The sequence below is a fragment of the Juglans microcarpa x Juglans regia genome, chromosome 7D, assembly GCF_004785595.1.
Source record: "Juglans microcarpa x Juglans regia isolate MS1-56 chromosome 7D, Jm3101_v1.0, whole genome shotgun sequence".
NCBI classification, from domain to species: Eukaryota; Viridiplantae; Streptophyta; class Magnoliopsida; order Fagales; family Juglandaceae; genus Juglans; species Juglans microcarpa x Juglans regia.
Genome location: NC_054606.1, coordinates 25,541,778 through 25,556,739, shown reverse-complemented (window position 1 = coordinate 25,556,739; position 14,962 = coordinate 25,541,778). Strand labels below are relative to the sequence as shown.

General features: G+C 39.3%; 2 protein-coding genes across 2 annotated transcripts in view; both read right to left on the bottom strand.

Annotated features, from left to right (window-relative positions):
* Positions 1–4,406: 4,406 nt before the first annotated feature.
* LOC121239522 (callose synthase 9) overlaps positions 4,407–14,962 on the bottom strand; it is an 84,358-nt gene continuing 73,802 nt past the window's right edge. The window contains 4 exon segments of the mRNA XM_041136781.1: positions 4,407–4,812; positions 5,725–5,907; positions 6,044–6,094; positions 7,039–7,158. Of these exon segments, the coding sequence (XP_040992715.1) occupies positions 4,576–4,812; positions 5,725–5,907; positions 6,044–6,094; positions 7,039–7,158 (591 nt within the window). The 3' untranslated portion in view covers positions 4,407–4,575.
* On the bottom strand, positions 12,622–13,566 carry LOC121239524. The gene is made up of 2 exons (XM_041136782.1): positions 13,157–13,566; positions 12,622–13,126 (listed from the first exon to the last, which is right to left on the bottom strand). The coding sequence occupies exons 1-2, from the start codon at positions 13,553–13,555 to the stop codon at positions 12,689–12,691; spliced, it is 837 nt and encodes a 278-aa protein (XP_040992716.1). The 5' UTR covers positions 13,556–13,566; the 3' UTR covers positions 12,622–12,688.

Genomic DNA, 14,962 nt, shown 5'->3' with positions numbered 1-14,962 from the left:
TAAAAATAAAGGAAGAGACATGCATGTGCATGTGCCTGTGGGTGGATTAGGTTTGGTGCGTGTTTCAAATTCAAAGAAGAAAAAAAAAAATCCGGTAGAGAGGAGTTGTATTATGAAGAGGATTCATGGGTTTGGAGGGAAAATAATAATAATAATGGAGATTTAACTCTAGGTTTATAAAAAAAAATCATCTGATAATTTGCTTTAACTCATAAAAATTTTATCTGTAATTTTATTTCTAAAAAAAAGATCGGGCCGTTACAACACTACACCTTAACTCATCTCGACATGAATTCGGTGAATTCATTTCCTGTAGATGGACATGACTGAAGGCTGAAAAAGCTGACGCTTACGATTACGTTTTACTTTTTGTTGTCGTCAACTCTCTCTATCTGATCCTGACAAAAGCTGTTTTTTCCTTCTTCTTTTTTTCTTTTTGCTATCATCTCTCTCACGGTTTGTGCAGGGGACAATTTTTTTTTTTTTTTTTTATAGAATCTCCGTGAACAGCGCGTGGGGAACAAAAATATCAGGTCAACAGTGGTGGGTCCCAATTATTTTATAACTTTTTATAAATATATCTAAACCCATCTTAACATCCAAACACACATAAACTCATTTTAAGTGGACCCCACAAAACTCACTCAACCTTCTCAACTCACTACTATTCATAAAGAACTGAACTCAGCTGAGCTCAACTCAACATTCAAACGCAACCTTAGTCATTTGTGCTCCTAACTCCTGACACAGCTTCTTAGACAATTTAAAAACACTCATATAATACATGGGAATAGCTTGGATTACAACCTTTAAAAGTACTTATTTTCTTGAGGTTGATAAGAACTGGATTTTCCAATTACTCAATTTCTTCCAAACTCGATCTTTGATGTAGCTGAAAGATTGATATCTTGACCTACCAACCATGATTGGCAAACCTAAGTATTTTAATTGCTCTGCACTCTATCCCCACAATCCTTCACAATATTTGCTCTCACCTTAGAACCAACTGTAGGACTGAACATAATAGTTGTCTTATGCTTATTCAAGCTCTGCCCAAATGCCTTCTCATACACCTCCAATATTCCACTGATTTTCCTCCACTCTCTCCAAGAAGTTTTCCTAAAGATTAAACAATCATCTGCAAATAGAAGATGAGTCAATTTTCATCCCCCCTCAAGCCATTGAAACTCCTTTTATTTCACCTCTCCCTTTAGCCTGCTCAAGCAATGCACTTAAACCCTCAGCACAAATCAGAAAAAGTTAAGGAGACAGTGGGTCTCCTTGTCTTAATCCTCTTGTTGGATTAATAAAATCACCTGGCTTTCCATTGGCAAGGACAACATATGAGACTAATGAAATACATTTTGTAATCATACCAATCCACCTATCTCCAAAACCCAACTTTTTCATGACAGCCTCCAAATACACCAATTCCACCCTATCATAGGTCTTTGAAATGTCTAGTTTTACTGCCATGCTTCCCACTCTACCTCTTTGCCTACACTTCATCGAATGCAACATCTCATAGGCTACTATGACATTATCTGAAATCAACCTCCCAAGAATAAATGCACTATGGCATTTTGAAATAACATCATCCAACACCTTCTTCAATCTATTTGCAAGGATCTTTGCAATGATTTTATAAACAACATTGCAAAGACTTATAGGCCTATATTCATTCACTCTATTTGGCTTACTTACTTTAGGAATCAATGTTATAAAAGTTTGATTGATGGCATCATGCAACTTACCACCATTCCAAAAGCCCAACACTACTTTGCACACATCATCCCCTACCACATGCCAAAAAGATTGGAAGAAACATGCCCCATAACCATCAGGTCCTAGGGCCTTCAAAGCCCCCATCATTCTCAAAGCCTCATCTACCTCCTCCTTTTGAAACTCTTTTTCTAGAAAATCATTCATAGAATCTGTTACCCTAGACTCCACAACCTCAATACACTCCTGGATAGCTTCAATAGAAGGGTTGGAACTAGTATAAATCACAAAAAAAAAATGGTATTTGAAAGCAACAGCAATAGTTTCCTCATTTTCCCTTAAAATTTCCTGGTCATCCCTAATAGACACAATCTTATTCCTTCTTTTCCTCTGATTTGCACACTCATGGAAGAATCTAGTGTTTTTATCTCCCAAGTTGTACCAATTCCTCTTTGCACGCTGCTTCTAGTTTACATCTTCCTACTCCAATAACAAACCCACATTTTCTTGCAGAGCCTTCAATTCCTCCATATTATCCTAACTTATTTTTTTCTTGAATTTTCTTAATCTTGTAGGAAATATGTTCAATCTCCCTCCCTCTCCCCTTATCTCTCTTCCTTTAAAGCATGAAGATAGAGAACCACTGCATATCTTAAGTTTGGACTGAACTCTCTAAAGAGGTTCTACAATAGACTACCCCTTCTCCCATCCTCTTCTAATTACATCTTCACATTCTTCCTGTTTTATCCAACAAGCTTCAAATTTGAAAGGAAAATATTTTCTCTTCCTACTTTGCTCACCTTCATCCATGGATAACAGTATAGGCAAATGATCTGAACACCTTCCACTCAAAGCCTCTGCTCTCATTTCCTTAAATAGAGACCTCCATTTATCATTCACCACGAACTTATCCAACCTTTCTTTTGTAAAAGACTGATCAATATGCTTATTTGACTAGGTAAATCTATTCCCACAATAGTGAAGATCCCTTAATCAACAATCCTCCAGCACCTCTCTAAACAAATTAATTTGACTCTCAGCCCTTCTCTTACCTCTCATCTTCTCCTCCTGCCACAAAATTTCATTGAAGTCTCTAAACAAATTAATTTGACTCTCAACTTCCTCAACAAGTCCCAAGAGAGACATCTCCTTCCTGTCTCAAGATTGCCATAGAAACTAGTAAAGGTCCAATCTATTTCCCTTTTATCTTCTTTAACATGTACACTAATATGCCAATTCAAATAATTGATCACCTTAACTCCTCTCTCCTTTTTTCAAAAAAACACAAGACCTCATTTCCTTCCAACAGAATCCACAACCATGCAACCTTCCATATCTAGTCTACTCTGCAGTCTTGCAATTTTATAAGATCTAGTTTTTGTTTCACAAACAAACACCAGTGTAGGCCTCTTCTCCTTAACCATGAGGCTAGGTCCTAAACTGTTCGAGGGTTGCCAGGCCCTCAACAGTTCCAACATAAAATTTTCTTAATGCCAAGGGGTGCTGCTCAGCAGCCACCACCCCTAGTCTATCCTCATCACAGACCAAAAATTCACTGCCTCTCAACCTCTTCCCATCCACCATCAATTCACAATCATCCTCCCTAAGTTCATAGTTTCTTTTCAAAGCAGAAAGTGAGCTAGTAAGCTTACTTGATTCAGGCCCAACCAAACACCATACTGACTAGAATTTCCTTCCCTTTCCTTGCATCCATCCTTCTCATGAACAATCATTCCACAATTAAAGCACAGCCTAGGCAATTTCTCATACTGAAATGGCACCCAGCTAGTCCTTTCATCCACAACAATAGTTCTCCCTTGAGCTAAAGGTCTTCTTAAATCACACTCCATCTTCACACTCAGACACCTCCCCCAAGCCACTCCATCCTCCTATACATCTACCTCCATAACCTCCTCCAATGATCTTCCAATTACCTCCCCCATTTTCTTATTCATGTAACTTAAGAGGTAAATTCAACATCTGCATCCATAAACAAGCATGATCGAAATCAAGTTTGCTAGGCTGCATCTCACCATCAAAATCCTTAAGAACAAACATATGGTTGTCAAACAACCATCGAGAACTCTCAACTTATCTCTTCGATTGACAAAAGTAATAACAAAGCAATTACTTCCAATATCATGAAATTCTAACGGTTTTCCTACCTTCCACACTTTTTCCATCATCAATCTGACAATATCCCTTCCAATCCTGAGATCCGAAATCCAGTCCTTCAATCTCTTCAAACCTACCACATCCTGCTGAACTTCAATCGAACTCTCCTCCTCGTCATTCAATTTCAACCACCTCCACACATCCTCCATTTCCTCCATCGCACTACTCTGCTCACACTCGCGAGCAAAGAGATCCTACCTTCCTCAGTTGAGGAAGAATCGCTTTCCAGAAACGGAAAGCAATTAAGAGAAGAATTCTTATAGTGACTCGTATTTGGGTGCAGCTTCTATTTGTGTATCATGTTGCATCCTTCCAAATTTAAATACGTTATTTAGTCCTAATTTAAACCTAAAGTATTTTATTTCTAAATTTCTATATTAAACCTTCCGTCTGGTTTTGTAAGAAAACATCATCTTGAAGGAAAACGAATGAGAGAATACAAGAAAATGGGGGGTAATATTAAAAAAAAAAAAAAAAAAAAAAAAAGGATAGAAAAGCGAGATCTTATATGACCAAAATGATCTGACATATATTAACATTGACAAAACACAGCTATTCACAATGCATCTAAGCTGGAATACAAGCATACTGGGGTCTGTTACATCATGAAATTTAAGACAGCCTTTGAAGTTCCCAAGCAACGTTGAGATGAAATGTCTCTCTTTCACAATTTAGTCATCATATCCCAGTATTGGGGTTGTTTCCGGCAAGGATCAGAGATATTTCCAACCCTCGGCTGAATGCCTGGTTAAACATGAGGCGGGTTTGGAAAGTTGATACGAAGGGGAACCACGAAAAGAATGCAACAGGAATGAAAATGAGCATCCCCATCCCGGCATCATATAATCGTGCGAGAGACCGGACTGATTTCCACAATCCTAGCCTTTTCACATAAGGTTTCCAAGCTCCAGCAATCTACAAATCACAGTAAAATTCCATGCTAAAAGGTCTAACAGAGAAGGTGCATTTATAAGTGCTAAAATTAAGCAATATAAGAAATGCATTACATGAGCCTATTGTTGCTGATATTTTTTGGTTGTGTTCCAAGTTACACGTCGTGTTAACTTCTTAGTATTACACCACTCAAGAAGTATTTATTAATTAATATTCTCGTGGTCTTAGATGACCTCTATATTGCATTTATATGTCTCGTTGCCGGTTCATATGAACATTGTCAAATTAGAATGTTTTCTTAGTTCCAATTTCTCTTGATATTTTGAGTAAAAGAAAGTGTCACAAGATCAAGTACATTAGTACAAGAGCAAATGATAATTTTAACAATTTCTGTCTTCATCAACATTTACATTATAACCAAGATGGACGTTTGTTTTACCAACCATTCTAATTAGTCCCCCAATTGTGACAAAGAAAAGGTATAGTTTTAGAACAAACTTTTCATTATGTTGATTCCGAGGTGTAGTGCTTCTTTCCCCTATGATGCCTATTAATACTAGCGAAGGAGGATTGACCTAACCCATGGGTTTAACCTTTTGCTCCATACTAAATTGTCTGGGGAAACATCCTCAACTGTTTCTGTAGGCATAAACCCCATTTTCCACCCTCAACTGTTAGTATAAACGGTCTTAGCACAGAACCATGCGTTCTTAAAAATATATCATAATTGAAACAGAAACCTACTTTGTCCACTCTATATCTTGTTTATTCATAGGTTTTACTGGGCACGCCCCTTATTGTAACTTGGGGCAACTCACTCAACATCTAAAGTCTAAGAGACCCATTTAAGGCACACAGAGACTAGTCAAAGTAATGGACCTCCCAGCGTGTGCAAGTGGAAAGTGTGAAAGTTTATGGAAGAAGAAAACTTACAGAAAGCATTCCCCATCCAGTTGGTACAAATGCCAAGATGCAAGCAAATATGTCAGCAACTGACAAATCCGTTAAAAAAACTGCAACGGCTAAACCAGCAAGTGCCACCAAAAAGGAGAGGCCTTGGATGAAGCGCAACAAAAGCTGGAAATTGACTGAGATTTTCTGGCTGAATGTGAAAACCTACGAACCCAGGCATGAAATGAAGGATTCAAATCACAAACCAAATAACATTTTTTTTAATAGTAAATCACAAACCAAATAACAAGCATTTGAAAGTTGACAATCTAGCAAGTGCATTACAAAATATATTCCACACCTTGAAAAGAATAATAAGCACAAGTAGCACGATCCATGACAGGCCATACACCTGCAGATAAACACAGATATTGTCATATAAACACGGTAAAATTGTGGTAATAAACACTAGTAAAATAAGGTTCCTCTCACAAAGTAGCCAATAGTAGTTTGGTTGGCCAATGCAATGTGATGATTTATCAACTCAATTGCAACCTAAGAACTGTAGCCAAGACCTAGAACTTGAAAACAAAAACCGAAGAAGAACTTGTAGCCAAGACCTAGACCTTGTAAACAAAAACCAAAGAGAACAAAGCAAAACAAATGGCACCTACAAGTTAAAATGAAAAACAACAGGAGAATGATAAAAGTTGCCACCTAATGTACACTTAATCATCAGACGCAGCCCATCTCTTAAAAGACTTGAGCTTCTCCTAAAGATTGTGAGATCCCATTCACCACTAACAACTGTAGCCAAGACCTAGACCTTGTGAACAGAAACCAGAGAACAAAGCAAAACAAATGGCACCTACAAGTTAAAATGAAAAACAACAGGAGAACGATAAAAGTTGCCACCTAATGTACACTTGATCATCAGACGCAGCCCATGTCTTAAAAGACTCAAACTTCTCCTAAAGAATGTGAGATCCCATTCACCACCTTGCCATACAAGATCACAAAACCTGGAATATTACAATCTCCCCCTTAAATCACCGACGTCCTCGTCAAGCCAAGTCCAATCATAGATGGCATGGCTCAAGTCTCACACTTCTAATTAGAATTGCCTTTGATATCATTTGTAATGATCCAAGGAAGGCTTAAACCAAATCTAGGCCAAAAGGACTAGTCAATGTTACAAATGGAGCCCCATCGAATCATTATAATGGGCCATGAACTTCTTCCTTGGAATTCACTACCTTGCAATACACAATCACACAATTCAGGGTACTACAGCATCTCACAATTATATTTAATTCGCGAAACTAGGAGAAGTGCATCAACTTATGAATGCATTACCGTCAATGAAGTATTGTTTCCTTGCACGTGCAGCTTATAGACAATGCCATACTGGAAGATGAAAAATCTTACACTCAAAATAGTTTCTGCAACTCTCCCTCCCAAGGTCCGAATATGTGCCTGTGGATGCAATATGTTAGAATCCCCGCCAAATAAGGATAAAACATAGTACTAACACGAGTTCACAGATGTAAAATGCATTACACAAACAGGAGGCAAAAGAAGTGTAACTAGGTGGTGTAAACAGAAGGCAACAGCATCTGGCATTCAAGCAATATAAATGACAACTGAATTGAATAACAATAAAGGGCACAGCAAAACCACTCTCTTAAATATAAGAATTTCTTAACATTTCAACAAAGATATTTAACATACAGGAAAGAAAAATCCTTTGTATAAGATTTTAAGTCTACCTGAAGTCATGTTACAGACAATATAATAAAAATGGAAAAGAAAATATATTGAGAAAAATAGTATTCCATTGTCTCAATTTAAATATCTTTTACTCTTTACAACATCCCAATATATGTCTACTTTTAAACCATGGAAATTCCTAATTCGATTTTTTTTTATAAGTAATAAGTTATTTTATTGATATAAAGATAGGCCTAGCCCAGGATTCCTAATTCAAATTCCTATATAATCATCAACTATTTTCATAAAAGTATAATATTCTCATTAAAAAAGGCCACATCTACTAAAGTAAACGACAATTTATACTTCTAAAGTTTTTATTATTAATTGTGTCATTGTTTCAAAGCTAGACATCTATTCTAGTTATACCTCTCCCACTGATATGCGTATAACATATGCTGGCATTCGTGGTGCTATGAACAGTGATAAGGCTCCTAGACCGAAGATTTCTCGATTGCTTTTTTACAAGTATGCTAGGATGTGGTCAGAGAAGATATTATGGGATGGATTATTGAAATGAACGGTAAGAGAAGATATTATGGGATGGATTCATGAAATGAACAGTAAATTTGAAAAAAAGCCTAAATGCTACTTTCAACGCTATTGTACCGAAAAATGAGAGGCAGCGGATATTAAAGATTATAGGACCAGAAGTTTAGTGAGTAGGGTCTATAAGATCAACCCTAAAGTTCTTGTTGATAGGTTGTATGTGGTGGTTGAAAAGATCATCCTGAAGCCACAGATGCCTTTGTTAGAGGTAGGCAAATGTTAGTCTTCATTCTTTATTATTACTGAATGCCTGGAAGGCTTAGACCTTGAAAGTTGGGGCTTTATGTAAAATGGATATCGAGAAGGCATATGATCATGTCAACTGGACTTCCTTTTATACTTGTCAGATTTGGCCGAATACCCCTTTGAGGTGTGCTTCCTTCTCATTATATAAAAAATAGTTCCAGAAAATATTTTTTTTTGATAAGTAAAATAAGACTTTATTAAATTACTAAAGTAACACGATACAAAGAAAATGCCCTGTTTATGTAGGCATGTTAGAAACTAGGAATTCATGAAGGTCCATGCCATTTAAGTCTACAGCAATGGCCCAAGTACAAAGAGTTCTAAAAAATAACAATATTAGCTCCTCCACAGATCTCTGTGTCTTCAAAAGTCCTCTCATTTCGTTCCTGCCATAGACACCACATAATACAGATAGGGATCATCTTCCACACTGCTTTAATCTGTCTCACCCCACGGATAGAATTCCAGCAAGCCAATACATCCAAAACTGTTTCCGGCATCACCCACGCCATATCCATCCTTTTAAACACCGCGTCCCAAATAGCCTTAGCTATCTCACAGTGTAAAAGTAAATGATTTACCGACTCACCCCAGCTTTTACACATACAACACCAATCTGCAATAATTATCCTCCTCTTTCTTAGATTATCCGTAGTGAGGATCTTACCCAAAGACGCTGTCCACACAAAGAAAGAGGCTTTGGGAGGAGCCTTATGACGCCAAAGCTTTCTCCAAGGAAACTGTATCTCTGGCTCTTGTGTGAGAACCTTATAGAAAGAGCGAGCTGAGAATACCCCTTTCCCTGCAGGATGCCACCACAACTCATTTTCCTGCTGAATGTTCGGTCGAACAGAATATAAGAGGCTATAAAATTCTACAAAACTTTTCATCTCCCAATCCTGTGCCGCCCGGTTGAAATTGATGTTCCAGTGAATGTTTCTACCTGAGACTGAGACTTCCATAACCTCCGCCACTATGGCATCTTTGTTACTTGCAATCATGAAAAGAGACAGAAACAGATCTAGTAAAACACTGGTACTACACCATGCATCCTTCCAAAATCTGATCTTGACACCTGTCCCCAAGTGCAATCTAGTGTATCGCTGGAAAACCTCCCATCCTCTTCTAATGTATTTCCATAACCCCTTACCCGTTGTTCCTCTAACTTCTCTGGTACACCACCCCTCCCCTAGATCACCATATTTGCTTTCAATCACCATATTTGCTTTCAATCACAACCATTTGCCTAGTAAAGCCCGATTAAAAACTCTCAAATTTCTGACACCCAAACCGCCATTGGAGATAGGCCGACATACAATCTCCCACTTAACTAAGTGGAATTTAAACTCATCTCCCAAACCCCCCCACAGAAAGTCTCTCTGTAACTTCTCAAGTCTACCCGCCACACTTGCCGGTACAGGGAATAAGGATAAAAAGTAGGTGGGAAGGTTAGAAAGTGTACTTTTGATTAAAGTAGTCCGACCCCCTTTCGACAAATACATTCTCTTCCACCCTGCTAATCTTCTATCTACTTTTTCAATCACTGTATCCCATACCATACGAGACTTCGGTGCTATACCCAACGGCAATCCCAAGTAAGTCATAGGTAAAGACGCAATTTTACACCCCAGAATGCCCGTCAAATCCCTTATATCTTGAACTTCTCCAATCGGTACCAACTCGGATTTATCATAATTCACTTTCAAGCCAGATACTGCTTCAAAACACAGCAACAATGCCTTCACCGCCCTCAACTGAGCATGATTAGCCTCACACATGATAAGCGTATCATCTGCAAACAACAGGTGAGAAACAGTTGTAATACCCTTACTCGGTGATCCAATCTGGAAACCACTGATGGAACCATTAGTCACTAAGGCTGAGATTATCCTACTCAATGCCTCCATAACAATGACAAAAAGTAAAGGAGATAATGGATCCCCTTGTCTCAAGCCACGAGAGCTTGGGAAGAAACCCTCCTGGCTACCATTAATCAACACCGAGAACCGTACCGTAGAAATACACCATCTGATCCATGACCTCCACCTCTCACCAAACCCACACCTACCCAGTAAATAAAGAAGGATATCCCAATTAACATGATCGTACGCCTTTTCCATATCTAATTTGCACATAATCCCTGCTTTGCCCATCTTCAATCTACTGTCGAAGCATTCATTAGCAATAAGAGCCGCATCAAGGATCTGTCTACCCTTAACAAAAGCATTCTGTGGTTTGGAAACTCTTCCCCAATATCCCACTTAATCGATTTGCAAGCACTTTGGCAATGATCTTATAAGCATCATTCACTAAGCTTATAGGCCGAAAATCTGTGATCTCAATGGCCCCAACCTTTTTAGGGATTAGTGCAAGAAAAGTAGTGTTAAGACTTTTCTCAAACTTTCCTAACAAGAAAAACTCTTGAAATACCTTCAAAAGATCCGCTTTAATCACCTCCCAACCACAGTTGTAAATTTCGTACCATACCGGCCGGTACGGCCGAAATTTTTCGTTTCGGCCGTCCGGCCGGTACAGGTACTATACCTGTTCCGTACCGGCCAAAATACCGGCCGGTACCTAAATTTCGGCCTGTACCGGCCGATATTTTGGCCTGTGTTTTTTTTTTTTTTTTTCGTTTTTTCAAACTACAAACTTATTTTTTAACCCTCAATTCAGACTAGACTATTTATAATTTATATATATATGTATTTATATATAATTTATTTATATATAGACTATTATTTTAGAATATAATTTTTATATATATTTATATATATAATTTATTTATAGATCGACTATCCCGAAACGTTATCCCGAAATGCTATCCCGAAACGGTACCGGTACCGAAATATTTCGTTCCAGTGCCTTGACCGGTACGGTATCCGGTACGGTATTCAAAACATTGCTCCCAACACTCTTGGAAAAAACCCATAAAGAAACCATCCGGTCCGGGAGCCCTATCTTTTGCCATCTTTCTTACCACTTCAAATACCTCTTCCTCTTCAAAAGCCCTCTCCAATCGGGTGACATCCCCTGGTTCAATAGTGTCAAAAGCCAAACCATCTAACGTAGGCCTCCAACCCACCTCTTCCGTGAGAAGCTTTTTAAAGAAAACAACCACATGGTCTTGGATAACCTCTTCTTCTCTATTTTCAACCCCTTCAATTCTCACCACTTCAATGTTATTATTTCTTCTATGTGAGTTTGCAATTCTATGGAAAAAATTCGTACTCCGATCCCCTTCCTTCAACCAAAGAGCTCTTGATTTTTGGCGCCATGAGATTTCTTCCTGTAAGATTAACCTCTCAAGATCAACAACCAACAAAACTTTTTGTGCTTGTTCCTCTTCATTTAGTGACCTCCCTTCTTGTAGCCTTTCGAAATACTGAATTTCCATCAACTTGGAATTTTTGTTCTCCTCCACATTTCCAAAAGCTTGTTTATTCCACTCCTTTAGATCCCTTTTTAAGGCTTTCAGTTTGTTTGCAAAAATGAAACTGGATGTACCTTCAAATTGATACGAAGTCCACCATCTTTTAACCCTTTCCACAAAACCTTCTGACTTCAACCACATATTTTCAAACTTAAAATACCTTCTGCTGTTACGAACACCTCCACAATCCAGTAGAATAGGCCAATGATCCGAAGTTATACGACTCAAACGTTTTTGCCATACATCCGGAAAATGGCTTTCAAACTCAGGAGAAATCAGAAAACGATCCAAGCGGGACCACGTCTGATTATTTGACCAAGTAGCTGGACCCCCTGCTAATGGAAGATCTACCAAGTTTAAATCAAAGATAAACTCTGAGAACTCCAGGCTTGCTGGTCTCAATCTTCTACTTCCCAGACTTTCACTCTGGAAGCGCACCACATTGAAACCCCCCCCCAATACACCAAGGGAGGTCCCACCAACTTTGTACCCCTGCAAGTTCATCCCATAATATACTTCTATTGGCATCTAAGTTAGGCCCATACACTCCTGCAAATGCCCACAAAAAATCATCTGATACACTTTTAAAAGAACAAGCTACCATATATCTCCCTATGTACTCCTCCACTTTCTCTACTACTCGTCTATCCCACATTATCACTACTCCTCCCGAAGCCCCTGAAGAGGCCAAATATACCCAATCCACATAAATATTACTCCACAAACTCCGAATAATCCTCCTACTAATCAACTTCAGCTTTGTCTCTTGTAAACATACTATGTCCGCTTTCCATTCAAGAAGTAGACGACGAATCCAAAGACGCTTCTCTACCTCGTTTAGACCCCGGACATTCGAAGATAAAATCTTAGGCTTCATTGGAGAACATTCAGCCCCTTCCCATTTGCCTTATTCCTACTAGAACTTGCTTTCGAGTTCATCGACTACATTAATCTTTTTAATTCCCGACTCTTCTTTGTGCTCCCCCTCTTTTCTTGATGATGGCCAGCTTACATAGCAGTTAACAAGGCTATAAACTGCTCCTCATACCCAACACACTCAACTCCCACAACATGTTGAATTTCTTTAGCTTTATGTATAACCCAATCTGATGCTTGATCTGGAAAATAATAATTTAATGGGGTTGGATTCCCCATCTTATTATTCTGGTTCTGAAATTCACTTCCCATAGAAAAATCCTCCGAACCACATGTGATGAAAAGTTCATCTTCCACAGAATGCATGAAGTCATCCGAGTCTTCTTCAACCTCAGCCAACTCGAGGTCCTCTACTAGTCTCCCCGACCCTGCCGCTGGAATCAGAGACACCCCAGCCTCCCTCATCCGCGAGCTCTGATTCTCCAGAGCCGAAGGAACCTTAGCTTCTACTCCTAACAGGGGATTTTGAGCACAAGACTCCGGCAAGACCACACCGGCGACCCCCACTACCTTTGTCGGCGCCGTCTATAGCCCCTCAACCTCTATCGGCGCCGTCTGTATGCTGTCCGGCACGAACCCGAGCCCGTGAAGTTCGATGGAATGTATCGGGCTAGAACTCGGTTTCGCGAGTTCTGTTGGCCCGGATCCAGACCCGTTTAATTGGGTCCTGGATAACGACCCGCCTGAATGGGCCTTAGGCTGTGGTCCGATACCATGGGCCTTAACATCAGACGGCCAAGCCCCAAAATGTTCTTGTGATTTAGCCCGGCGCCAAACGTTCCATCCTTTGTTGTATTTGCCCTTCTGTTGAGCCTTCTTCCGAGTGAAACTCAGCCCATCATCCTTCAGCTTATCTGCTCCCTCACTTTCCTTTAATGAACCGACAAATGCTACTATAGTAGCCATATCCTTCTGCAATGCGCGTAGCTGCCCTTGCATCTCCAACAACTTCCTTTCCATTTCCAATGACTGACACTCGATAGAGGCCCTGCCATGGGCATGGTTCACCGTACCATCACGTTGCCAACGTCCCTTACCTCTGTCCAAAACCTTCGCACCAGCCACCTTCTCCTTCGCAGCTCTCGGTATCGACGTCGCAAGGACCTCCTTATACGATCTCTCATAGTGTTTCAGTTTCCCTCTTCCATCACTCGGTTTGGCTCCTCCATGCAGACCACCTTCCTTGGTTTTTTCTTTCCCTTGCTCTACCAAAGCCTCCCTCATCTTCCTCCATCCCCAACCATTCTCACCTTCTGGAATACATAGCATATTTCTTCTTCCCCCCTGCCTATACTCTGATATTTCAACGTATCTTCCTTTCCTATTTTCACAACGTTGAGCAATAAAACTACAATACCTCTCACGTGTTGCCGAGTATACCTCCTTTTTTCTGCTCAAGCTCTCCTCTAACACCTTCCCAAGCCAATGAATAGAGGAAAAGCCCAGCAACACCGAGTTTTCTGTCTTCCAGCTTCTCTCAGTAATTCTCAGACCACCACCTCCACATAATGCTATAGTGAAGCACTTAGACCCAATAACTAGTTCTATAACACGACCCATCTAACTATCACCAATCAACCCACGTTGGTGAAGCAAAATGAATCAAGAACCAGACCAAGAATCAAGAACCAGACCAAGGAAAAAATGCATGTGTACGGAGAGAAAATTTTCTAGGAGAGAGAGAAAATATTCAGAGTTTTTTTTTTTTTTTTAGCAGAAACTAAAAACAGACTTTTTTTCTCCAGAAAATATTTACATAGATAAGATTGAGAATTCAATTTGAATCTCAACAAACTACATCTTTATCTTTATCTAAACTAACCTGACTTTATCCTATCTAAATATGTACACGTTCAATTTAAATACAAGATAAGATTAGTAAATAAATCATAATCTATTTGAATTTCAGTTCTGCTGTATCCCAGTAAAATAGGAGATTAGCTGCCATGTAACTCTAGCTGCAACCCAATAAAATAGGAGATTAGTTGCCTAGCCGTCATATCTTAAAGAAAACCCTAGTTTTCCTTTGATACCCTCCCTCATAGGCATCTCGAATATAGTGACAATCAACCTCAATGTGCTTCGTACGTTCATGAAAAACTAGGCTGGCTACAATTTGAATGGCACTTGTATTATCACCATGAAGAGGCCTGGGATGTGTTTGCAAAGCTGAGTTCTGAAAGAATACCACACAACCACATAATTTCTGAACATGCAGTAGACATTGCCCGATATTCAGCCTCTGTAGATGACTTAGATACACAATTTTGCTTCTTACATTTCCAAGAGATAAGAGAATCCCCAAGGAAGACACACCATCCAATAGTAGAACGTCGAGAGTTCAGA